This window comes from Pecten maximus, chromosome 11 (assembly GCF_902652985.1).
Source record: "Pecten maximus chromosome 11, xPecMax1.1, whole genome shotgun sequence".
Lineage (NCBI taxonomy): Eukaryota > Metazoa > Mollusca > Bivalvia > Pectinida > Pectinidae > Pecten > Pecten maximus.
The window spans coordinates 42,758,890-42,786,178 of NC_047025.1; the positions used below are offsets into that span (position 1 = coordinate 42,758,890).

The following is a 27,289-nucleotide window of genomic DNA, read 5'->3' on the forward strand; positions in this document are numbered from 1 at the left end:
TGATCCCAAAATCGACTCACGTACCTAAACCAAACAGAAAGAGGAACTATTCGACATATTTATGTGAACATATTGAAAAACTTGAACCTGACTGAGAATAGAATATTTAAGAAATCTGCTGTGTTTATTAACTTAACGTTACAAGAGAACGTGGTAAACAATATCGAGTATCAAAGCACTACATTCACAAACAGTGTGTAAAAAAGGTGACATGCTACATGTATGTATAGAAGTGCTATAAAAGATATTGAGATGGTCCTGACCAAGTGTTCCCATTTTTCGTGCCGGTCCGAAATCCAAGATGGCCGCCATCTTGAAAACACATTTCAAGCTTTATTCCAGTTTCGCTAGTGCTACAGATATCAAAATTGATGAAGAGTTAAAAACTTTGTCACAACAACCATTTTGTAACAAACATATATTTAAACTATTGAAGTTCCACAAGTGTGATTCAGCTATAACTTTTCTGAAATGATCCCGAGGTGGTCTCGACCAACTGTTATTATTCTTCAGGTTGGGCCGAAATCCACAGTTTTCATCAATAAATAAATGTAATTTAAAATGTATATCAATTCATTGTCATAAAACACTTTTCATAGCCAACAGGTAAAAGCTTTATGTTTCGGTTTCCCAAATAAAGTACCTCATGTAATTGAGCACAGTGAAAAAATAGTATGAAACTGAGTATAATTGGTATACCATTATGTCTCAACAACAACAACAACAACAACAACAACAACAACGACGACGACGACGACGACGACGACGACGACGACGAACGAAAACGACGACATCAGCAACAACAAATGGAGTTCAGAACTCCCCCGGGCCGCTGTTTATGGGATATCTATGACTTTTGCTGATTTTTGTATTTTTACGATTTGATCTTCAGGCTCCATTAGATTATTATTGAATATTTCCTCCTTTAATTTATTCCGCGATTTTTTAAATACAGTTATCTCTATTTCTGACATAAGATAGAAATATCTGTAGTTTGATTACATGTATTTGAAATCTCTATTTATATTTTTAAAGGCATATGCATTTTTACGAGAAATAGAGTTAAACCCACAGGCCAGAGATCTATATACTAATTTAGTATATATATAAGTCTCTGCACAGGCTACTTGCCATGTTTGAAATGGGGATATATAATTCAAATACAAACATTTGAAAAATAATGATAGATTTTAAAAATAGTTTATTCGAATAAAAATATAGATATCATCACTTCAATTACATGTCTATATTTCTTTATATTATTCAAGGAATATAAGACCCGTTCGTTTATGCGAAACGAACCCGTGTCACCTACGCTCTGTTCGGACCGGATATACAAGTCCATAACCTACATCCCAGGCCGAAAATTAGATTCTCCCTCCCAACCGGAAGTAAATATTTTGGCGGCTAATTGGAATGGAGAGGAAAGATACCCAACTGTTTACATCGTAATTTCACTAATTTGTACGTTATTATCTGTCAATATAAGAAAACGTAGCTCTTTTGATAGTGAAATACAAATGTTTTTACTTCGAATTACATTTGTGACTATGAGACAGCGGATTTTATGAACTTTTTCGGTAATCTTTGGCTTTTATCACAACCACAGGGAAGTTGTAGTTTGTAAATAAAGTCGGGTACGGCAAATGTCAGTTAATCACCATTTCATATAAAGCTACAGTATTGTAGCTATTTATGGCTATACCAAACTGGCTAGAACAGCATTTTTGGGATAAAAATGCATGCGTGCAAAACGACACTTGAAAGCAGTACGTGTTTATCGAAATAAGTAAATAAATGCTCTATTATTTCGAAACAAAATTGATTTCATTATTTTCAGATGTTGTTTTTATTTTTGTCAGTTCGGTTTAGCTATAATAATAAATAAACCCGACCGGATAATAATCCAAATAAGAATCAAGATCAAAATCATTATAAATTTAATTTATGCATAATTTGATTATTATCATAAGCATGGTCATTCATTACAAACCCCTGTGTCCCACCCCAATTGCCAGCTGATTTTGAAATGGCCAACAGTTATAAGCTTACAAAAGTCAAAGTACTACACATCAAATAAAATAAAAGCCATAAATGACATCCACTGTGTATCTCAATAATTTACCAGTTTAAGCATACATAAATAATAATTTGTGTGATTTATCTATCCTTGCATTTTGAATTCATTTACAGATACTTGTTTAACAAAGGAATGGAGGAAACTCCTAAATCTCTCATTGAGGGCTTCATTCAGACGGCCCAAACCCACCAAACTGAAGTTCCAAAACGGTGGAAGCATGCTCTCATCCGCACTCCAGACAAGATCCCATCACCTGGGGTTGACACTCGGTCAACCACAAAGAGGAAGCGACAGGACTTGCCAGATAAAACCCCTCGTGCCATGGTATATAAGTTATCAAAGGTTACAAAGAAATTAACAGTAACTGATGCTATTTACACAACTTCCGTAACTTTGCCACACTTATAATTAGTGGCAATGTGTAAACTAGACACATATATTCTCCAATGGTGTATAATTGAGCAAGTGTCCATAATGTACTCTAGAGGTCACCTTACTAGCTCAAACTAGCCCGAATTCCATTGCCCTTTAGCCTTGTGGCAGATGTCTGCTTGTTGAGTGAGAGAATTTTTCATTGTTCAGACATACATTCCATTACATATATAAAGAACATATACATGTACATGCACCTTTAACTTTGAATAAATTTAAGAACTATTGTTGTATAATAGGAAATATTCATTTCATCATGCATGACATTTATCCATTGAATGCACAACATTCCCTTCATTACCATAATACCATACCAGGGATAACTTTGGAGGGGGCCATGGGGGCCATTTGCCTCATATTTTCAAAAATGGCCCACCAAAACTCATAAATTTCAATTTTCTATGTTTTGGCCCATGCGATTTCTGAAATCTTGTCAAAAATGGCCCATGATTTTTGGGTCCAGGGTGAACCCTGCCATACAATAGGTTTCAGTTTGAATGATAGGACATATACAGACTAATTATTAACACTACAGACTCCTTCTTCAACATATAACAGAGTTGCTTCATCAATAATTGGCATTACATGTCATTTACATTTGACTTTATTTATCTTGTTAGCTCAAAGGCTATATGAATCTATAGCTATCACAGAGTGTAACTGCCAGGGACATAAGCTGTGTAATTCCACTCATACTTCAAAGTTATTATCTTTTATCATTCAGATTGAAACATATATGACAAATGCGAAGACTGAGCATCTGTCGACTGTGAGGACTAGGCGCCGACGATCCTTCCCTGCAGCCCCAGTCAATGTAACTGTTGACAACTTCACACCCAGAACCAACATTGCCATGCTTATAGAACAAGGTATCATTATCCTCTAGTTTGGAAATCATTGTAACCATATTGACAACAATAAAATAACTATACAACAGAGTTAAGTTAAATTTGCCTGAATTGTCACACAAGATAAATAATGATGTGAAATAAATGGTTACCTGTAGTCAGAGGTCACCATGGCAAGGTTACGTGTAATGAGAGGTCACAGTGGTAAGGTTACCTGTAGTGAGAGGTTTGTTTGTTTGTTTAGGTTTTACGGCCCATCGACAGCCATGGTCATTTAATTAGGGCCATGTAGTGAGAGGTGACTGGCAAGGTGAGCAGTATTGAGAGGTCACAGTGGCTTGGTTACCTGTAGTGATAGTCACAGTGACAAGGTCACTGGTACATTTAGTGAGAAATCACAGTGGCAAGGTTCCTATTTCCTTCCTCACTTTATAATTAAAATTTGTTTAATGTTGTGAAATGTGAATCTATCATAGCAAGTAATTAAAGAAAACATCTTGTGTTTGAAATATTTGCTGATAACAACTTAAAGGAGGTGTTTACTTATCAAGGTTACCTATTCAGGGTTGCTAACACTTGTGTGATAATGAAATATATTACATTTTTACCAGACGAGTAAAATATTAGGAATTATCTGATAAAACCTTATATCATCACTAGTGATGCTATCAATTTTGTTTTTGACCAATCTGAACTGTGCTTCTAATCACTGCATTGAATCTGCCAATTTTCAGTTTGAATCCAAATAAATCAAAGGTTATATAGGTGGTTATTTTGCTGAATTCTGCAATATACGTTGCATTTAAAAAAAAAAGTACTCATTTCACAACAGTTAGTAAAAAAAAACTACAAATGGTACCTTGTTGTCAAACATAACGTCATCAGGATGAAACATAAAAGATTTTGCTAGTTTTTTCCATTCTTTTTCAACATATTGTTTTTTTTCTGTTTATTTGACTTTAAAAATGAAATAAATAGAAATTCGATAATTTCCTTTTGAATAACACATATTTCACTGTTATGGGCGAATATATTTTTAACTCGTACTTTTGCACTCATGAAAAAATGATATTCTGTCACCATGGCTTCGATTCAGTACTTGTCCATTGTCTGGATGAGTGAAAATGCTCAGGTGCCGAGTAGGTTCATCCTTACCACTCGTCCCTGTGTCGAGTAAACTTTTCTCTCAATGGTTATAGGGCACATCCGTATAATCCCAACACCATGCAAAACAATTCATATTAAATTGATACCATAATGTAAGTTACAAAAATTAAATAACCAAATAATTTTTCTTGCATTTTGTGTCAGTCCTTTCATCTAGTCGTAATCACATGTGCGCTTTAATTTGACAACAAACATGATATCTAAATCATCTATAGGACGCCGATTGAATTGAGGAATTTCCCATTTTGTTCAGGAAAGTTGAACAGAAATTGATGGCCCATGAAAAAATCCTAAAGAAAACAGACTAGCCTAGCTATTTAAAAAAAAGGAAATGCAGGAAAACACACAAGGTCAATTTACTACACAGAAAGCTACAACTTCAGACAGTGACAATAAAACAAAGGAAAAGTCAACTGAAAATGAAAGTAGACTAAAACGAAAGCAAGCATGACCTAGGTCCCTCCTTAAAGAAAAAAGTAAGAAAATTCATCAATGTATTTTTTTAATTCAGTATATTAAATTAGTGAACTACAACATGCACAAATGTCACCAACCCTTAAAAAATTAATACATGCTAGGTAGTACCTACCTACGTACTTAACCAAAATGGTGCCCAGTAAAATTTGATGGGCCGAGTGAGTTCTCGGTAGTCACTAGTACCAGGCAAGTGCCTAGCAGGAGAAAAAACTTAATCTAAGCCCTGCTGTCATACTCTTGAAATTTATGTATAATGTATTCTACTGAAAACCTTAATAATGTACACATCAAAAATTATCAGTACTAATATATTCTGTGTCAAAGGTGAAATATATGTTATATTCAACGGGAAACCATTCAATAGCCTCTATATATTTCAAGTTATGTGTTTACCTTGCTTTAAAGCTGAGAAAGGTAAAAAGTGTTATTTTCCCTATCTATGCAGGCTCAGATAGTCCACTCTAAAATTTAGATAGAGGAAACGCATTGAACCTGTTGACAGTTACAGTGTAATGTGAACTGTTTCAGGTGTGGAGGAGACACCCTATGTCCGTCCTCAGACCCGTCGATCCAGTAGGAAGTCTTTGCCAGCCCTTCCAGTCAGTGACTCCATCCAGCTCCTTCCCATGTCTCCTAGGTTTGTTGGAATCTTCCTGTAATCAGCATTAGAATCATTATATGGTGCTGGAAATATGCTAATTAACAAGACTGGCTTAACTGATGTTATATTTAGTAGTAAACTTGTCCTGGATTGTGACTTTAGTATATTTAGTCCCAGGATGAAATGCATGTCATTCCATCAAGGGTGTTTATCAGTGCACTTCCATTGTTACATAGTTATTTATTCTACATTTTTGAAAATTTTCAGCATAGAAGAAGATCGGAGTGGGATGAATTCATCTCGTCGTCGGACAAGGCGATCTAACACTGGTTTAATACAAACCAACACTACAGGTAATTAGCAGGCTTAGTCCATGTGCTTCAAAAATGAGGAATTTAGCTTTAATTCTTATATTTGAATCATGTGGAAATCAACTTAGCATCTACAAAATGACCTAGAACAACTTCAAAGTTGCATTGGAAGCAGGTGAGCAATATTGACCAATATGGTTTCTTGTTTAAGGACCAAATGATTATCTGTTGAACAGAAAGTGCCAGTAAGAAGAGGAGATCCAGTACCGGACATTTGACCAGGTCTACATTGGAGGGTATCAGTGACTCTATACATCTGCTGCCTGACTTAAGGTCAGTGTAAACTTCTGTAGTGACTCTGTACATCTGACTTAAGGTCAGTATAAACTTCTGTAGTGACTACATCTGACTTAAGGTCAGTATAAACTTCTGTAGTGACTACATCTGACTTAAGGTCAGTATAAACTTCTGTAGTGACTGTACATCTGACTTAAGGTCAGTATAAACTTCTGTAGTGACTCTGTACATCTGACTTAAGGTCAGTATAAACTTCTGTAGTGACTACATCTGACTTAAGGTCAGTATAAACTTCTGTAGTGACTACATCTGACTTAAGGTCAGTATAAACTTCTGTAGTGACTACATCTGACTTAAGGTCAGTATAAACTTCTGTAGTGACTACATCTGACTTAAGGTCAGTATAAACTTCTGTAGTGACTTACATCTGACTTAAGGTCAGTATAAACTTCTGTAGTGACTACATCTGACTTAAGGTCAGTATAAACTTCTGTAGTGACTGTACATCTGACTTAAGGTCAGTATAAACTTCTGTAGTGACTCTGTACATCTGACTTAAGGTCAGTATAAACTTCTGTAGTGACTGTACATCTGACTTAAGGTCAGTATAAACTTCTGTAGTGACTACATCTGACTTAAGGTCAGTATAAACTTCTGTAGTGACTCTACATCTGACTTAAGGTCAGTATAAACTTCTGTAGTGACTCTACATCTGACTTAAGGTCAGTATAAACTTCTGTAGTGACTGTACATCTGACTTAAGGTCAGTATAAACTTCTGTAGTGACTCTGTACATCTGACTTAAGGTCAGTATAAACTTCTGTAGTGACTCTGTACATCTGACTTAAGGTCAGTATAAACTTCTGTAGTGACTCTGTACATCTGACTTAAGGTCAGTATAAACTTCTGTAGTGACTACATCTGACTTAAGGTCAGTATAAACTTCTGTAGTGACTACATCTGACTTAAGGTCAGTATAAACTTCTGTAGTGACTGTACATCTGACTTAAGGTCAGTATAAACTTCTGTAGTGACTACATCTGACTTAAGGTCAGTATAAACTTCTGTAGTGACTACATCTGACTTAAGGTCAGTATAAACTTCTGTAGTGACTGACATCTGACTTAAGGTCAGTATAAACTTCTGTAGTGACTGACATCTGACTTAAGGTCAGTATAAACTTCTGTAGTGACTACATCTGACTTAAGGTCAGTATAAACTTCTGTAGTGACTGACATCTGACTTAAGGTCAGTATAAACTTCTGTAGTGACTACATCTGACTTAAGGTCAGTATAAACTTCTGTAGTGACTACATCTGACTTAAGGTCAGTATAAACTTCTGTAGTGACTACATCTGACTTAAGGTCAGTATAAACTTCTGTAGTGACTGTACATCTGACTTAAGGTCAGTATAAACTTCTGTAGTGACTACATCTGACTTAAGGTCAGTATAAACTTCTGTAGTGACTACATCTGACTTAAGGTCAGTATAAACTTCTGTAGTGACTACATCTGACTTAAGGTCAGTATAAACTTCTGTAGTGACTACATCTGACTTAAGGTCAGTATAAACTTCTGTAGTGACTACATCTGACTTAAGGTCAGTATAAACTTCTGTAGTGACTACATCTGACTTAAGGTCAGTATAAACTTCTGTAGTGACTCTGTACATCTGACTTAAGGTCAGTATAAACTTCTGTAGTGACTACATCTGACTTAAGGTCAGTATAAACTTCTGTAGTGACTACATCTGACTTAAGGTCAGTATAAACTTCTGTAGTGACTACATCTGACTTAAGGTCAGTATAAACTTCTGTAGTGACTACATCTGACTTAAGGTCAGTATAAACTTCTGTAGTGACTGTACATCTGACTTAAGGTCAGTATAAACTTCTGTAGTGACTGGACATCTGACTTAAGGTCAGTATAAACTTCTGTAGTGACTGGACATCTGACTTAAGGTCAGTATAAACTTCTGTAGTGACTGTACATCTGACTTAAGGTCAGTATAAACTTCTGTAGTGACTGGACATCTGACTTAAGGTCAGTATAAACTTCTGTAGTGACTGGACATCTGACTTAAGGTCAGTATAAACTTCTGTAGTGACTACATCTGACTTAAGGTCAGTATAAACTTCTGTAGTGACTCTATACATCTGACTTAAGGTCAGTATAAACTTCTGTAGTGACTGTACATCTGACTTAAGGTCAGTATAAACTTCTATAGTGACTCTGTCAATCTGACGTAAGGTCAGTATAAACTTCTGTAGTGACTCTATACATCTGACTTAAGGTCAGTATAAACTTCTGTAGTGACTCTGTACAGCTGACTTAAGGTCAGTATAAACTTCTGTAGTGACTCTGTACAGCTGACTTAAGGTCAGTATAAACTTCTATAGTGACTCTGTACATCTGACTTAAGGTCAGTATAAACTTCTGTAGTGACTGTACATCTGACTTAAGGTCAGTATAAACTTCTGTAGTGACTCTGTACATCTGACTTAAGGTCAGTATAAACTTCTGTAGTGACTCTGTACATCTGACTTAAGGTCAGTATAAACTTCTGTAGTGACTGTACATCTGACTTAAGGTCAGTATAAACTTCTGTAGTGACTCTGTACATCTGACTTAAGGTCAGTATAAACTTCTGTAGTGACTACATCTGACTTAAGGTCAGTATAAACTTCTGTAGTGACTACATCTGACTTAAGGTCAGTATAAACTTCTGTAGTGACTGGACATCTAACTTAAGGTCAGTATAAACTTCTGTAGTGACTCTGTACATCTGACTTAAGGTCAGTATAAACTTCTGTAGTGACTGTACATCTGACTTAAGGTCAGTATAAACTTCTGTAGTGACTGTACATCTAACTTAAGGTCAGTATAAACTTCTGTAGTGACTACATCTGACTTAAGGTCAGTATAAACTTCTGTAGTGACTACATCTGACTTAAGGTCAGTATAAACTTCTGTAGTGACTACATCTGACTTAAGGTCAGTATAAACTTCTGTAGTGACTGTACATCTGACTTAAGGTCAGTATAAACTTCTGTAGTGACTCTGTACATCTGACTTAAGGTCAGTATAAACTTCTGTAGTGACTCTGTACATCTGACTTAAGGTCAGTATAAACTTCTGTAGTGACTACATCTGACTTAAGGTCAGTATAAACTTCTGTAGTGACTACATCTGACTTAAGGTCAGTATAAACTTCTGTAGTGACTGTACATCTGACTTAAGGTCAGTATAAACTTCTGTAGTGACTACATCTGACTTAAGGTCAGTATAAACTTCTGTAGTGACTGGACATCTGACTTAAGGTCAGTATAAACTTCTGTAGTGACTGGACATCTGACTTAAGGTCAGTATAAACTTCTGTAGTGACTGGACATCTGACTTAAGGTCAGTATAAACTTCTGTAGTGACTGTACATCTGACTTAAGGTCAGTATAAACTTCTGTAGTGACTGGACATCTGACTTAAGGTCAGTATAAAACTTCTGTAGTGACTGGACATCTGACTTAAGGTCAGTATAAACTTCTGTAGTGACTACATCTGACTTAAGGTCAGTATAAACTTCTGTAGTGACTCTATACATCTGACTTAAGGTCAGTATAAACTTCTGTAGTGACTGTACATCTGACTTAAGGTCAGTATAAACTTCTATAGTGACTCTGTCAATCTGACGTAAGGTCAGTATAAACTTCTGTAGTGACTCTATACATCTGACTTAAGGTCAGTATAAACTTCTGTAGTGACTCTGTACATCTGACTTAAGGTCAGTATAAACTTCTGTAGTGACTCTGTACATCTGACTTAAGGTCAGTATAAACTTCTGTAGTGACTCTGTACATCTGACTTAAGGTCAGTATAAACTTCTGTAGTGACTGTACATCTGACTTAAGGTCAGTATAAACTTCTGTAGTGACTACATCTGACTTAAGGTCAGTATAAACTTCTGTAGTGACTCTGTACATCTGACTTAAGGTCAGTATAAACTTCTGTAGTGACTCTGTACATCTGACTTAAGGTCAGTATAAACTTCTGTAGTGACTCTGTACATCTGACTTAAGGTCAGTATAAACTTCTGTAGTGACTGTACATCTGACTTAAGGTCAGTATAAACTTCTGTAGTGACTCTATACATCTGACTTAAGGTCAGTATAAACTTCTGTAGTGACTCTATACATCTGACTTAAGGTCAGTATAAACTTCTGTAGTGACTCTGTACATCTGACTTAAGGTCAGTATAAACTTCTGTAGTGACTGTACATCTGACTTAAGGTCAGTATAAACTTCTGTAGTGACTCTATACATCTGACTTTAGGTCAGTATAAACTTCTGTAGTGACTACATCTGACTTAAGGTCAGTATAAACTTCTGTAGTGACTGTACATCTGACTTAAGGTCAGTATAAACTTCTGTGGTGACTGGACATCTGACTTAAGGTCAGTATAAACTTCTGTAGTGACTCTGTACATCTGACTTAAGGTCAGTATAAACTTCTGTAGTGACTACATCTGACTTAAGGTCAGTATAAACTTCTGTAGTGACTGTACATCTGACTTAAGGTCAGTATAAACTTCTGTAGTGACTCTATACATCTGACTTCAGGTCAGTATAAACTTCTGTAGTGACTCTATACATCTAACTTAAGGTCAGTATAAACTTCTGTAGTGACTCTGTGCATCTGACTTAAGGTCAGTATAAACTTCTGTAGTGACTATACATCTGACTTAAGGTCAGTATAAACTTCTGTAGTGACTGTACATCTGACTTAAGGTCAGTATAAACTTCTGTAGTGACTCTGTACATCTGACTTAAGGTCAGTATAAACTTCTGTAGTGACTCTGTACATCCAACTTAAGGTCAGTATAAACTTCTGTCCTGACTGTGCATCTGACTTAAGGTCAGTATAAACTTCTGTAGTGACGACATCTGACTTAAGGTCAGTATAAACTTCTGTAGTGATTACATCTGACTTAAGGTCAGTATAAACTTCTGTAGTGACTACATCTGACTTAAGGTCAGTATAAACTTCTGTAGTGACTCTGTACATCTGACTTAAGGTCAGTATAAACTTCTGTAGTGACTCTGTACATCTAACTTAAGGTCAGTATAAACTTCTGTAGTGACTCTGTACATCTGACTTAAGGTCAGTATAAACTTCTGTAGTGACTCTGTACATCTGACTTAAGGTCAGTATCAACTTCTGTAGTGACTCTGTACATCTAACTTAAGGTCAGTATAAACTTCTGTAGTGACTCTGTACATCTGACTTAAGGTCAGTATAAACTTCTGTAGTGACTCTGTACGTCTAACTTAAGGTCAGTATAAACTTCTGTAGTGACTCTGTACATCTGACTTAAGGTCAGTATAAACTTCTGTAGTGACTGGACATCTGACTTAAGGTCAGTATAAACTTCTGTAGTGACTGTACATCTGACTTAAGGTCAGTATAAACTTCTGTAGTGACTACATCTGACTTAAGGTCAGTATAAACTTCTGTAGTGACTGTACATCTGACTTAAGGTCAGTATAAACTTCTGTAGTGACTCTGTACATCTGACTTAAGGTCAGTATAAACTTCTGTAGTGACTGTACATCTAACTTAAGGTCAGTATAAACTTCTGTAGTGACTACATCTGACTTAAGGTCAGTATAAACTTCTGTAGTGACTACATCTGACTTAAGGTCAGTATAAACTTCTGTAGTGACTACATCTGACTTAAGGTCAGTATAAACTTCTGTAGTGACTGTACATCTGACTTAAGGTCAGTATAAACTTCTGTAGTGACTCTGTACATCTGACTTAAGGTCAGTATAAACTTCTGTAGTGACTCTGTACATCTGACTTAAGGTCAGTGTAAACTTCTGTAGTGACTACATCTGACTTAAGGTCAGTATAAACTTCTGTAGTGACTACATCTGACTTAAGGTCAGTATAAACTTCTGTAGTGACTGTACATCTGACTTAAGGTCAGTATAAACTTCTGTAGTGACTACATCTGACTTAAGGTCAGTATAAACTTCTGTAGTGACTGGACATCTGACTTAAGGTCAGTATAAACTTCTGTAGTGACTGGACATCTGACTTAAGGTCAGTATAAACTTCTGTAGTGACTGGACATCTGACTTAAGGTCAGTATAAACTTCTGTAGTGACTGGACATCTGACTTAAGGTCAGTATAAACTTCTGTAGTGACTGGACATCTGACTTAAGGTCAGTATAAACTTCTGTAGTGACTACATCTGACTTAAGGTCAGTATAAACTTCTGTAGTGACTGTACATCTGACTTAAGGTCAGTATAAACTTCTGTAGTGACTCTGTACATCTGACTTAAGGTCAGTATAAACTTCTGTAGTGACTGTACATCTGACTTAAGGTCAGTATAAACTTCTGTAGTGACTACATCTGACTTAAGGTCAGTATAAACTTCTGTAGTGACTACATCTGACTTAAGGTCAGTATAAACTTCTGTAGTGACTGTACATCTGACTTAAGGTCAGTATAAACTTCTGTAGTGACTCTGTACATCTGACTTAAGGTCAGTATAAACTTCTGTAGTGACTCTGTACATCTGACTTAAGGTCAGTGTAAACTTCTGTAGTGACTACATCTGACTTAAGGTCAGTATAAACTTCTGTAGTGACTACATCTGACTTAAGGTCAGTATAAACTTCTGTAGTGACTGTACATCTGACTTAAGGTCAGTATAAACTTCTGTAGTGACTACATCTGACTTAAGGTCAGTATAAACTTCTGTAGTGACTACATCTGACTTAAGGTCAGTATAAACTTCTGTAGTGACTGGACATCTGACTTAAGGTCAGTATAAACTTCTGTAGTGACTGGACATCTGACTTAAGGTCAGTATAAACTTCTGTAGTGACTGTACATCTGACTTAAGGTCAGTATAAACTTCTGTAGTGACTGTACATCTGACTTAAGGTCAGTATAAACTTCTGTAGTGACTGGACATCTGACTTAAGGTCAGTATAAACTTCTGTAGTGACTGGACATCTGACTTAAGGTCAGTATAAACTTCTGTAGTGACTACATCTGACTTAAGGTCAGTATAAACTTCTGTAGTGACTCTATACATCTGACTTAAGGTCAGTATAAACTTCTGTAGTGACTGTACATCTGACTTAAGGTCAGTATAAACTTCTATAGTGACTCTGTCAATCTGACGTAAGGTCAGTATAAACTTCTGTAGTGACTCTATACATCTGACTTAAGGTCAGTATAAACTTCTGTAGTGACTGTACATCTGACTTAAGGTCAGTATAAACTTCTGTAGTGACTCTGTACATCTGACTTAAGGTCAGTATAAACTTCTGTAGTGACTACATCTGACTTAAGGTCAGTATAAACTTCTGTAGTGACTACATCTGACTTAAGGTCAGTATAAACTTCTGTAGTGACTGGACATCTAACTTAAGGTCAGTATAAACTTCTGTAGTGACTCTATACATCTGACTTAAGGTCAGTATAAACTTCTGTAGTGACTGTACATCTGACTTAAGGTCAGTATAAACTTCTGTAGTGACTCTATACATCTGACTTAAGGTCAGTATAAACTTCTGTAGTGACTGTACATCTGACTTAAGGTCAGTATAAACTTCTGTGGTGACTGGACATCTGACTTAAGGTCAGTATAAACTTCTGTAGTGACTCTGTACATCTGACTTAAGGTCAGTATAAACTTCTGTAGTGACTACATCTGACTTAAGGTCAGTATAAACTTCTGTAGTGACTGTACATCTGACTTAAGGTCAGTATAAACTTCTGTAGTGACTCTATACATCTGACTTCAGGTCAGTATAAACTTCTGTAGTGACTCTATACATCTAACTTAAGGTCAGTATAAACTTCTGTAGTGACTGTGCATCTGACTTAAGGTCAGTATAAACTTCTGTAGTGACTATACATCTGACTTAAGGTCAGTATAAACTTCTGTAGTGACTGTACATCTGACTTAAGGTCAGTATAAACTTCTGTAGTGACTCTGTACATCTGACTTAAGGTCAGTATAAACTTCTGTAGTGACTCTGTACATCCAACTTAAGGTCAGTATAAACTTCTGTCCTGACTGTGCATCTGACTTAAGGTCAGTATAAACTTCTGTAGTGACGACATCTGACTTAAGGTCAGTATAAACTTCTGTAGTGATTACATCTGACTTAAGGTCAGTATAAACTTCTGTAGTGACTACATCTGACTTAAGGTCAGTATAAACTTCTGTAGTGACTACATCTGACTTAAGGTCAGTATAAACTTCTGTAGTGACTCTGTACATCTGACTTAAGGTCAGTATAAACTTCTGTAGTGACGACATCTGACTTAAGGTCAGTATAAACTTCTGTAGTGACTCTGTACATCTGACTTAAGGTCAGTATAAACTTCTGTAGTGACTCTGTACATCTGACTTAAGGTCAGTATAAACTTCTGTAGTGACTATACATCTGACTTAAGGTCAGTATAAACTTCTGTAGTGACTACATCTGACTTAAGGTCAGTATAAACTTCTGTAGTGACTACATCTGACTTAAGGTCAGTATAAACTTCTGTAGTGACTCTGTACATCTGACTTAAGGTCAGTATACACTTCTGTAGTGACTACATCTGACTTAAGGTCAGTATAAACCTCTGTAGTGACTCTGTACATCTAACTTAAGGTCAGTATAAACTTCTGTAATGACTACATCTAACTTAAGATCAGCGTAAACGTTTTTAGTGACTGTACATCGGACCCCCTTAATTATGTGATATGCCTTCCGATATTATGTGATGTATTGAGTTAGCCACCAACTGCTACACTGAGACCACATCACAGAATGATCCTGACTTTTTCAGGGTGATAAACCCTCACATTTTTTCTGTTTTGATATTGAAGACCCCATCATCCATGAATTAATGATAAAAAAGTGCATCAAAGCCCACTGTCATCTTTATTAGTAGTTAACATGAAGATCATTCACTAAGAAAATCATTGAGGGAGCTGAAGCAACTTTAAGATAAAAGCTGAATTTTACAAGTATAAGAAACTAAATAATCTGATGCAATAGTGACAATAGGTTATAACACCAGGTTTATAACACCTTATATAAATTCAGTTCTGGTGATGAAGCTGTGGATGCTGATGACAGCAGAGAGAGGATGCCCATAAGGAGAAGTCCAAGATCAAACCTCACTTCATCCTCACAGATGTTTGGATTCAAGGAGGTCCTGTCCTCTTATAAAGAAACTAAAGAGGACAGCGTTGATACAGGTGTGGTGTTTAATTATAGTATTGGTAGTTTAACATGTCGATACAATCCTAGATACAGGTGAGGTGTTTAATTATAGTATTAGTAGTTTAACATGTCGATACAAACCTAGATACAGGTGTGGTGTTTAATTATACTATTAGTAGTTTAACATGTCGATACAAACCTTGATACAGGTGTGGTGTTTAATTATAGTATTAGTAGTTTAACATGTCGATACAAACCTAGATACAGGTGAGGTGTTTTATTAGAGTATTAGTAGTTTAACATGTCGATACAATCCTAGATACAGGTGAGGTGTTTAATTATAGTATTAGTAGTTTAACATGTCGATACAAACCTAGATACAGGTGAGGTGTTTAATTATAGTATTAGTAGTTTAACATGTCGATACAATACTAGATACAGGTGAGGTGTTTTATTAGAGTATTGGTAGTTTAACATGTCGATACAAACCTTGATACAGGTGTGGTGTTTAATTATAGTATTAGTAGTTTAACATGTCGATACAATCCTAGATACAGGTGAGATGTTTAATTATAGTATTAGTAGTTGAACATGTCGATACAAACCTAGATACAGGTGAGGTGTTTAATTACCGTATTAGTAGTTTAACATGTCGATACAATCCTAGATACAGGTGAGGTGTTTAATTGTAGTATTAGTAGTTTAACATGTCGATACAATCCTAGATACAGGTGTGGTGTTTATTATAGTATTAGTAGTTTAACATGTCGATACAATCCTAGATACAGGTGTGGTGTTTTATTAGAGTATTGGTAGTTTAACATGTCGATACAATCCTAGATACAGGTGTGGTGTTTTATTAGAGTATTGGTAGTTTAACATGTCGATACAAACCTAGATACAGGTGAGGTGTTTTATTAGAGTATTAGTTTAACATGTCGATACAAACCTAGATACAGTTGTGGTGTTTTATTGTAGTATTAGTAGTTAAACATGTCGATACAAACCTAGATACAGGTGTGGTGTTTTATTAGAGTATTGGTAGTTTAACCCTTTGCCACATGTAAGCGCCTCTGGACGCCTTTACCCCTTGCCACATGTAAGCGCTTCTCGACGCCTCTGCATTATCTCAATGTAAGCGCCTCTCGACGCCATGCCGGTTCGGTAAACTTAGACATGGAAAATCCCGTGATTGAGAGCGACACCTATCAGGAAATCCCTGATACTATTTTAAGAAGATATCAATGCATCGACCAATCAGATTTGTACACGTCATTCATACGAAAGTTTTTGAATAAATTAACCTAGAAAGTGTGAGTCATGAGTGTAGAAAAGTGTGACAACAACGAGGCGTGATGGCGGCTGTGGCTACGATTTTGCGCGACATTTTTGACGACGATGATGATAATTTAGAGTTCGATGGCTTTGGACCTGAATACTTTGAGTCAGATATTGATCTTAACGATGTTCTAAATGAACTGTCAACAGATAACGAGTCCGAAAATGAGGACGAACGGCGACTAGTTGTACCGCCGCCATTAGGTAATGTTGACAGAGATTTTTCGCCGATCACAGTAAATGATTTTGTTAGGGAAACGGGGCCAGAACTTCCAGAAACTTTTGATGTTGATACTGCAAGTCCCATTGATTATTTCTACCTTTTCTTCAATGAGAATCAGTTTCCACCATAGCTCGACACACTAATAACTACGCTCGCCGGCATTTGAAAAACGAAGGTAGATTTGACCCAAAATGGTCGGATACACATTCCTTCGTCGCGACATCGGATATAAAATATTCTAGGCTTAAGCCTGAACTGTTGAAATATTCTTGTGAAAACTTTGAAAATTCAGTTTGTTTCATTTGGGAGTTAATGTTGAATCATTTCATGTACAGGAATTCAATGAATTATAAATTACATTGTCAAAATATTTTGAAATTTTTCTGTTCTGTTTGTATACAGCTGATTTCGTGGTTATGTGTTGTTGATTTTATAAAGAAAATAGCACAGAATTAAAATTTAAGAAATTCTGAACATAATTGTAACTTACTAAAAATGTCTAAAACAACTATTTCACTTTCAAAATTAGGTTTAGAAAAATTAATCAAAACAAAGCTTAATTTCTCAAAAACTGCCATTGAGATGGTGTATGTATATTTCAGTCAGCGCAATAATGTTGCATTGCAACAATGTATCTTTGCACTATTGGCACAGAGTGCTGAAGTGTTATAACCTGCATGTGGCAAAGGGTTAACATGTCGATACAAACCTTGATACAGGTGTGGTGTTTAATTAGAGTATTAGTTTAACATGTCGATACAATCCTAGATACAGGTGTGGTGTTTAATTATAGTATTAGTAGTTTAACATGTCGATACAAACCTAGATACAGGTGTGGTGTTTTATTATAGTATTAGTAGTTTAACATGTCGATACAAACCTTGATACAGGTGAGGTGTTTTATTATAGTATTGGTTGTTAACATGTCGATACAAACCTAGATACAGGTGTGGTGTTTTATTATAGTATTAGTTTAACATGTCGATACAAACCTAGATACAGGTGAGGTGTTTTATTAGTGTATTAGTTTAACATGTCGATACAAACCTAGATACAGGTGAGGTGTTTTATTACAGTATTAGTTTAACATGTCGATACAAACCTAGATACAGGTGAGGTGTTTTATTAGAGTATTGGCAGTTAAACATGTCGATACAAACCTATGAAGGGAAGTGGGAGAGATACTATTTCAAGGAATATGGGTTCGAGTCCTCAGAGGTAAGGACATGCCAGAATTATATAGAACATAACACAGTGAATTATAATGTGGAATCCTGTATTTCAGATGGTAACCTGAGTGAAAATGTTCTGGTACCCTCATCTCAAGACGAAACAACATCTAATTCATCCCCTGTAAGAGTTCCTAACACGGAGGAGATCCAAGGTTCTCCAAACCAAACGTCAATAGATGACAGTCGGCGCACAAACAAAACGTCAGTAGATGACAGTAGGCGCACAAACAAAACGTCAGATGACAGTCGGCACACGAACAAAACGTCAGTAGGTGACAGTAGGCACACGAACAAAACGTCAGATGACAGTCGGCACACGAACAAAACGTCAGTAGGTGACAGTAGGCACATGAACAAAACGTTAGTAGATGACAGTCGGCACACAAACGAAAGGTCAGTAGATGACAGTCGGCACACGAACGAAAGGTCAGTAGATGACAGTCGGCACACAAACCAAACGTCAGTAGATGACAGTCGGCACACAAACCAAACATCAGTAGATGACAGTAGGCGCAGTTCTTCTGTGTACATTCCTGAAACACAGGAGGACAACATGACAGCGGACAGCAGAACACCGGAGTCCTCTCCATCCAAACCCCTCCCGTCCTCCCAGTCGGAAGATGGAGCTGAGGCAGACGATGAAAGTGAGGAGAACGAGGAATGTCCAGACACACTAGACAAATTCAGTAATGTAAGTGGCAATGCTGTCGAAGTTGTTGGATCTGATCGTAATCGATCCAAACCAGAATTGGTAACCTCTGTAAAACCAGTTGATAACAATGAAAATGAGCATAGCAATTCTATATTCGACAAGTCCACCAGCTTAGTAGATATGGAGGGTCAGGGTGATATAAATGTCAGACGAAGCACAGACATGGCTGCTCCTAGTACAGGTGGCTCCAGGTTAATACCAGGTATGGAGGATCAGGGGGATAAAAGGGTCAGAGGAAACACGGACATAGCTATCCCTAGTACCGGTGTCGCTGATGAGGACAGGGAGGTCAGCAATGAACAAACGAGTGTCCGAGAGATGGTGGAGGAAGAGGAGGATGAGGGGGATGCGGAGGCAGATTTTGTACTAGATGAGGGAAGTCCACATATGGAGGAGGAGGAGGAGGAACCTATTGATAAAGATTTTGATATGGAGTCTGAAGGGGAACTTGAGGAAACAGAAGAGGTATGTTCTGTCACTACATACATATTAATATCAACAGAAGTAAATGTAGACTTTGTGTGTCTTTTAAAATCTGAAAGGATGGTATAGTAGTAGTATAGAATAAAATGGGTTAAAACCAAGTAGTTTATTTATCAAAGGTTGTTATGTACCATCAGTATTATATTCCTACAAGGGTAACTATCAGTAAAAGTTTGTCTAAATATTAAGGGATACCATTTTTGGCTCGTGTTTCAACTATCGGTATAACCTGTGTTGTATATTTGCTAAGGTAAAGCTCATTCATTAACACTTCTTTGTTAGCAATCTCTTACCTTTATTCATCAGCAAATTTATATGAGTAATACAAGTTAGTGTTACAGAATTTTGTGATTATTTTTTCCAGAGTTATGCGCCTTTCTTTACCAAATATGGGCATTGTGTAGAAAATGCAAGACGGTTTTCTATTTCTTATTCAATTCCTCTAAGATTTTGGTCTCTACAACAAGATGCAATTATGTTTATACATATATTAGGGGTAGCTTTTCCAGTGATGAGCGTATCATGCTCCCTGCTTGCAGAGCTCTTGTTACATGTTAGCTGTCTAAATGGGAGTATTTCAAAACTAAAATAACCTAGAGACACATTTAATGATTCTGGTGTAACAACAAGCACCTGAGTATTATAATATGACCTGTACCTGTCTTGACAGATGACGGAGGATATAACAGAAAACTTCAGACTGGCAAAGACGCCTAAGTTAGCCACACCACAGAATAGTAAGGGTCCAGGTCTCCAGCCACTGACTGATATACTGAACAGGGAATCTGCCCTTCCCCTTCGGTCGGTTAATGAAGTACTCAGGGATACTGGAGACACCACAAGGCCGTAAGTCCATAACAACAAACTTTACATCAATCTTACAAGGAACAATGTCCACCTGCTTAACTTGTTATACATGTATGTAGTATGATAGATACATTTAAAATTTCTATATTCTAATATAATATTAGTGTATACTGATCAACTCTCACCTTGTACCAAGGAGTTAGGCACGACTGGCCAAATGTGAAAGCAGCAGTATATGAAAGGGAAAAAATTCTCTCGTTTCTCGCCATGTTTGATAGAGTGCCCATGTAAGATAGCTATATAAGAATATCCCTATCCTACATACACACATGATGCAAGAGTCTTATAATCTAGATAACAATGTCAAAGTTTAACCAAAGCTTATCTTAAAAGAGCAAAAAAAAGGTATCTTATGCCAACATGTATATCAAAAGGAGCTGTCAAGTTTTACAGGCAGTTTGTTTGATACTTTTCTTTGTTGTCAGCTGATGATAAGTCGGTGTTGGTAACAGTTATCTCCTTGAAATCAAAGTGACACATGTATCTCACTGACACTATACTGAAAATATGGTGTTAGTGTTACCATGGTTCTGTTTAACAAAAACAGTTGGTCAAGTGGTAGTCTTATGTTATAGAAATCCTTGTAAAGTTCAAAACTTCAGAAAGAGAAACTAGGACCTGCAATGTATATAATTATTGTAATTATTGGCCTGATCATACTGCTGTTAACTATGTGTAACACCTAACCAATGCTCTCTATATGCAGTGTGTGTTAACACAGCCAAAATGTGTGGGTGCCTATATATACACTGTCATATATAAGATCCAGTTAATATCATATTGTATGAATCATGGTAATGCTTTGGTAGCCTGTCTGTAGTCAATATAGTTATTGATGGTCTACAAATCCTCAAAATGCATCATCTTTGCAATATTATGTCTTTCTTAGAAACTTTATTAAATTGAGAGCAGACATTCACAGAATAACTAAAATGCATCATCTTTGCAATATTATGTCTTTCTTAGAAACTTTATTAAATTGAGAGCAGACATTTACAGAATAACTTAAGTTTTAGAGGAAGAATTCATGGTGATGTTAAAGTGCATCTTTTATCAAATATTTTCTATGCATTTTTTTTGGAATATTTCGAAAAATTGGTCCCTGCTAAAACTGTATGGGGATAGGTTATTATAAAAAGCCATTATCTCTGACAAATGAAAAATCTGCCAGGAATTGAAAAGTTATAGTTTCTGATTCACTTATGATATTTCAACAAGTCAAAGAGTTTGTATGTTTTTTATGGATGGCAGTGTACATCTCTACCCAGAATAAATTGATGTAATAAGTGCAATCATTTTCTATCAGGTATGTGAAAAAAACACAGAGGAAGACTAAAGCAAAAACTCGACAAACTGCCCCTCTACCAGTGTCTGTGATAAAAAATGTCTTCAACCATTACTGTAAGATGAAGGTGTCAGCGGATGTCCTCCCGGAGCTCATCAATGTGTAAGCTGCCTTTATCAAAGACCATAACACTACAAATGTCTTTCTAGTTTTAAGCTCATGATCAACTACCCAAAGGGCAAGTGAGCTTATTGCTGGGTGTGGCATCCGTCTTCCATCTGGACGTCTGTCTGAACGTCTGGGGTCAATTTTTTCCTTTAAACAACTTCTCCTTCCAGGTCACAGGGGTCAAATAGACTAAAATCTTTAGGTGACTTCCTCTCTTTAACCAAAGGGTGTGTCTGTAGCATATTGGGATGATGCCAGATAGGCTTTCAAAATTGTTCAAATTAATGACCTTGACCCCCTTCTAAGAGAGTTATGCCCTTTTAATGTAAAAAAAGCACAAGTTTGTCGGCTATGCATTCGCTCATTTTTCACCAGATCTTTCTGAAATTTTGTGACAATGACCAAAACTACACTTAGTTGTGCCCCTTGAAGTAATTTTACAAAAATGCTCCTTTTTAGCTTGTCTGTTCTAAGAAGAGGGAGAGTTAATGTTGTCACCCCGGGTTCAGCGTTGGTTTTCCAACTTTAAGTTTTAGGTACAAGTGTTGAAAGGCAGTAACAAATCACTTTATAATTGTACAAGGGTACTGATATTTGACTTTAGGCTCCCTGAGGGGTTATACTATCCTCTCCCAGACTCAAACTAAGGGATATTTGGGAAACAAACCTGCTTTTTGACATGTTTTTGACTTAGAACTTTTATGTGAACAAAAATGTAAAGTTTTTGACTGTGAATGCCATTAACATATCACTTTATAATTGTACTAGGGTTGTGATATTTCATTTAAGGCTCCCTATGGGGTTATACTGTCCTCTCCTGGAGTCAAACTGAAATAATAGTTTTGTTGGGGTTTTTTTTTTGGGGGGGGGGGGGGGGGGGGGGGGCCTGCTTTAAGTTTTTGGTGCAAGTGTTGAAATGCATTAACACATCAGTTTATAATTGTACAAGGGTACTGATAATTGAGATTAGGCTCCCTGAGGGGTTATACTATCCTCTCCCAGACTCAAACTAAGGGATATTTGGGAAACAAACCTGCTTTTGACATGTTTTTGACTTCGCTAGTTTTTTGCATTTTTGAAGATATCAGATAGGTCACTGTTACCATAGTGCATGAACTCGAGTTTCGTGGGGTCAATCATACTCAAACGTCCTTAAGTGCTTCATTACTGAAAGTACATGCTTAGGATTGCTTTTCAGCTTCAGAGTTTAAAGGTCAACTAAGGTTCTTTGTGAAAATCGAGTTCCTTATGGGCAATCACCTTATCATGCATGTGATAATTATATGAAGACAATAAGGGAGTTTTGTTGTGGTTCGAGGGAATTTGACATAAAAAATGGAAATTGGTCCAGATTGATTGAAGAAGGAATGTTTGTGGAATTTCAAACTTATGTTTCATAGTTTCTTAGTCTGCTTTTATTTTAAATCTGAATATATGACACAATATAAGTGGGTAGTGGGGGCACGGGCCATGCTGTATTACAGTTTTATGATATTGTAATATAATCTGTAACAGATTTTCTTGTATTTCACACCTTTACATTACTAATTGGTGTTTCAGGACAGAAAAGTTCTTCAAGCAGGTGCCAGCTGACCTTGAAGCTTATTGTCACCACGCTGGGAGAAAGACTATCGATGACACAGATGTGGAACTCCTAATGAAGAGGTTTGTAGCTCTATGCTGATTTTCTTCCAAAATGCTTTGCATGGATTATTATGAGATGTTGTATATGGCAGTAAGTCGAGTAACTACCTCCTGTGTTAACACAGACTAGTAAGATAAACAACAACAAATACCAGAAGTTCTGTAGAAGTGGATATAAACTTTGTAATACATTGACAATGGCAATGTTTGACCTTGAGCTGAAGGTGAGATGATCAGCCCTGGTTTAGGTATTACATAACCTTGCAGGTTTTACACAGGTGCTGTAAAACTTCAAATTAACACCACAGATAAAGTCACTCAGCTAATTTCTGATATAATCTTGCTGAATCATGTGACTGGTTAAACGTGAAAAAAGCTTATCAAAATCATTCTTAAATTTCATATTCTGGAATGTGAGGATAAAGATGTGCCCATCTTACCTTACCCACATACCGTTACCTTATGTTGGCTCCAGACCTTGTAGTTTTGATAAAAAAGTGGTATTTTTTAACCCTTTATTAGATCAGGCATCAATAAACTATATCATTCTCTAATATCTCACCATGTTAGATAGAGTTTGCCCGTGTAAGATAGCTATATAAGAATAATAGAATCTATCATGGGTCTGTTCTGTGGACAGGGATATCTCAACCCGAGTGTAAGAGTTTGGCCAGTCAGCACGAGGCTTGCGAATGCTGGCCAGCCAAACTCTTGCACGAGGGTTGAGATATCCTTGTTCGCGGAACAGAGCCATGATTGATTATTTTTCTCATATACTTGCAACCAAACGTAAGTTTTCATGAAAGTTTTTCATCGCACCATCTTCAATGCTCCTTGGAATGTGCGTCAAAATTTATGACATCATCGTTTATCATATAGCGCGTGCTGGCTGTCTTTACCCATGCTGTGTAAGATCTTTTCCCTAGCAACGGCCGGATAACCCTGTGAAGTATCAGAGTAAAATCTATCTTACATAGCATTTCTCGCTCGCGGAGTAATCTGTGTTTGAGGGGACAACACTTACAACTGTCAGTCATCACTGTCTGTGTCGGGTTTTAAAAGCTAGAATTAACTATAAAAATACCTATATATAGTAGAAATGTGTATCATACCGATAGGGCTACAAGGTAAAACAATTAGACATTTCAACTCAGTGAAAATATCATTCCGTTACTGTACTAAACATTGCCGCATCATAGCAATCGAGATTGACATCACTCCCAATAGCCTTGAACTGTGAATGGAATTCCAATGACAATGACGTTGTTTCTTTTTTATAAAAAATGTGCCTTCGTAATTATAAGTACTGTGTCTTCTGTAAAATGATCAAATATGTTGAAGTCCAAATTACATTATATGTAAAATTGAAAAACTCCTTTCCTCGTTGACTTTTCAAAGTATTGTTGATAGAACTTTTTCTCTGATGTTAACAATTTCATCACATCCATGTCAAAGATCAGTCAAGTTACAGCATTTTTTTATTGATGAATTATCCATCACTGAACCATAAAAGAAATGAAATTTGTGTGCAAACATACAGTTTTCCATAATAGGGTATGATCTTCCAGAATATCGTAAGTATTTTGGTAAAATGTCAATCAAGAAATGAAGAAAATGAAGAAAATTGATGGCTGAGAGACAAATTTGCCCGAAGTTTGATCATAGTGAAATGAGAGAAAAAGACTCTTTCATTATGTGTGTCTAGGAATATTTCACCCTTGGGATCACACAATGTGGTAAAACCCTCGACAAGCCTCGGGTTTCACCACATTTTGTGACCCCCTGGGTGCAATATCCCTATTCTACATACACACATATGAAAAAATTCTATATGGTTGTATGGTAGGATTACAATACCTCTAATTTTGTAGACAGGTCTTACTGGAATAAAAATCTATGAACAAACATTGATGATCATAATTAATTGTGTGTACCTTATTTCAGACAACGCCTGATCAAGGACAACAACTCACTGGATGTGTTGATAGAAGAAAATCTTCCTTTGGAGTACAGACTACAGTTAATACCTATAGCCCGGGCCGGGAATATTGTCCATCCTAGAAAATAATGATATTCTAACTACCTATAGCCCGGGCCGGGAATATTGTCAATCTTTAAAAATAATGAAATTCTGACTATCTATAGCCCGGGCCGGGAATATTGTCCATCCTAAAAAATAATGATATTCTAACTACCTATAGCCCGGGCCAGGAATATTGTCCATCTTAAAAAATAATGAAATTCTGACTATCTATAGCCTAGGAAACGAATATTGTCCATCCTTAATAATACAGGAATCCTAACTACCTATAACCCGGGCCGGGAATATTGTCAATCCTAAATCATACAGGAATACAGTCCATCCTTAATCATGCAGTGATAGAGGACTGTCAATCCTAAATCATACAGGGATAGAGGACTGTCAGTCCTAAAATCATAGAGGAATCCTAAATCTTACAGGAGTAGAAGTCTGTCTATCCTAAGTAATACAGGAATAGAGTTATGTCCATCCTAGATAGTACAGGAATCCCCAGTAATAGAGGAAAAGAGGACTGTTCATCCTAGATAATATACAGGAATAGTTATGTCCATCCTAGATAATATACAGGAATAGGGGATTTTGTCCTGGCAGCTCTCCTGAATACAACATCTTAAAATCATGTGGAGGGTATACTATGTACTCCTCACCATCAAATATATGATGGCAAAAATCTAGACATAAAGTTATTGGGACTTTGGAATTGAAATGTAATTATAACAGAGTTGAGTTGCATATTTTTGACATCAAGGTATTGTACTGTATACCTTTTATGTCTGTTCTTAGTGTTATTTTGAATCTCGACACAAGTTAGAACTGTGTTGTGATGGTACTGTGGGTACACAGTTTTAACAGATGTTTTATGTACAGCATTACAGCATTTGTGGTTTTGTACATTTTATGGAGGTAATAAACTGAACTTCAATACATTTTACAGATCATATTAAAGTTTCTGATTTGTGTCTTCCTTAATAATCAATTGTGTACTAGCTAGGAGGGGACACATTGCTTCAGCAATACCGATATACAGTAAACTTGTTTAAACAGTCTTCACAATGACTGACTGTTGTCAATAGTATTTCATTGTTAATAGTTTCTTTGTTATTCTATGATGATTTCTTGTGCAATAAATCTTATTGATTATTTGTCATATCTTTGCTTGTATTTCAATCACAGATACAGTCCCCGTCATCCTACACAGAACTATTTATAAATAATCACCGTCATCCTACACACGGAACTATTTATAGCGACGGTCATCCTATAATACAAGATAGATACCAGCCAGATTTTATTGGAAGCCTAATAGGTTGCATTGATTCAAATCTAGAGGAAATGACCCTTTGGAGAACTAAAATAGACAAACTTGGAAATGTTCGAGATTCCTAACCTTTAACCATGTGCCAGGTACAAACTTGCTGGGCATTAAGAAACAGTTATATTTAGTTCTAGGGCTCAACACTGAGAAGTCCCTTACAATATCACAACCTAATACACAGAGGTTATTAAGAGATGTGGCAGGGACCCTAAAATTGTTACTCAGGATTTGAATTTGAATTCATACCCTGCCTCTGCTATGCTCTGTCAGAGCTCTGACGTCCAACATATCACCACCATAAAACCATAACATATAACACATCAGTTATCAGTCATAACGAGATGAGTCTATGGGAGTAGGTCTGATGTCTAGCGAAGCCTCTGTAAATGTTACCTAGTACTTGGTCACTCACAGCGTAGTAATACCTACATTGTACAAATAATTGCTGAAAATGTGAATGTACATTGGAACATGATTGATCCAGTGTCTTGGAACTTGGTTTCTTGGTCAAAACATGGGAACCTGA

General features: G+C 36.5%; 1 protein-coding gene across 2 annotated transcripts; it reads left to right on the plus strand.

The window, feature by feature from the left end:
• The first annotated feature begins 1,386 nt into the window (after nucleotides 1-1,386).
• Nucleotides 1,387-26,590, plus strand: LOC117338009. Of its 2 annotated transcripts, none has more exons than XM_033899171.1 (12): nucleotides 1,387-1,464; nucleotides 2,194-2,404; nucleotides 3,237-3,381; nucleotides 5,533-5,641; nucleotides 5,873-5,958; nucleotides 6,153-6,249; nucleotides 15,336-15,490; nucleotides 18,302-19,425; nucleotides 20,114-20,289; nucleotides 21,617-21,757; nucleotides 23,324-23,428; nucleotides 25,352-26,590. In XM_033899171.1, exons 2-12 carry the CDS (start codon nucleotides 2,213-2,215, stop codon nucleotides 25,473-25,475), a joined length of 2,454 nt encoding a protein of 817 aa, XP_033755062.1. In that variant the 5' UTR covers nucleotides 1,387-1,464; nucleotides 2,194-2,212; the 3' UTR covers nucleotides 25,476-26,590. The 2 variants fall into 2 exon arrangements, with proteins under 2 accessions (XP_033755062.1, XP_033755063.1); XM_033899172.1 differs by lacking the exon at nucleotides 1,387-1,464 and adding an exon at nucleotides 1,482-1,580.
• Nucleotides 26,591-27,289: the final 699 nt, after the last annotated feature.

What these genes read in the sequence shown, in the direction of transcription:
- LOC117338009 (XM_033899171.1), top strand. Translation starts at nt 2,213, where the DNA reads ATGGAGGAAACTCCTAAATCTCTCATTGAGGGCTTCATTCAGACGGCC. An exon ending in CTCCTTCCCATGTCTCCTAG is followed by an intron (nt 5,642 to 5,872) that starts GTTTGTTGGAAT and finishes GAAAATTTTCAG; the next exon opens with CATAGAAGAAGATCGGAGTG. An exon ending in AATACAAACCAACACTACAG is followed by an intron (nt 5,959 to 6,152) that starts GTAATTAGCAGG and finishes TCTGTTGAACAG; the next exon opens with AAAGTGCCAGTAAGAAGAGG.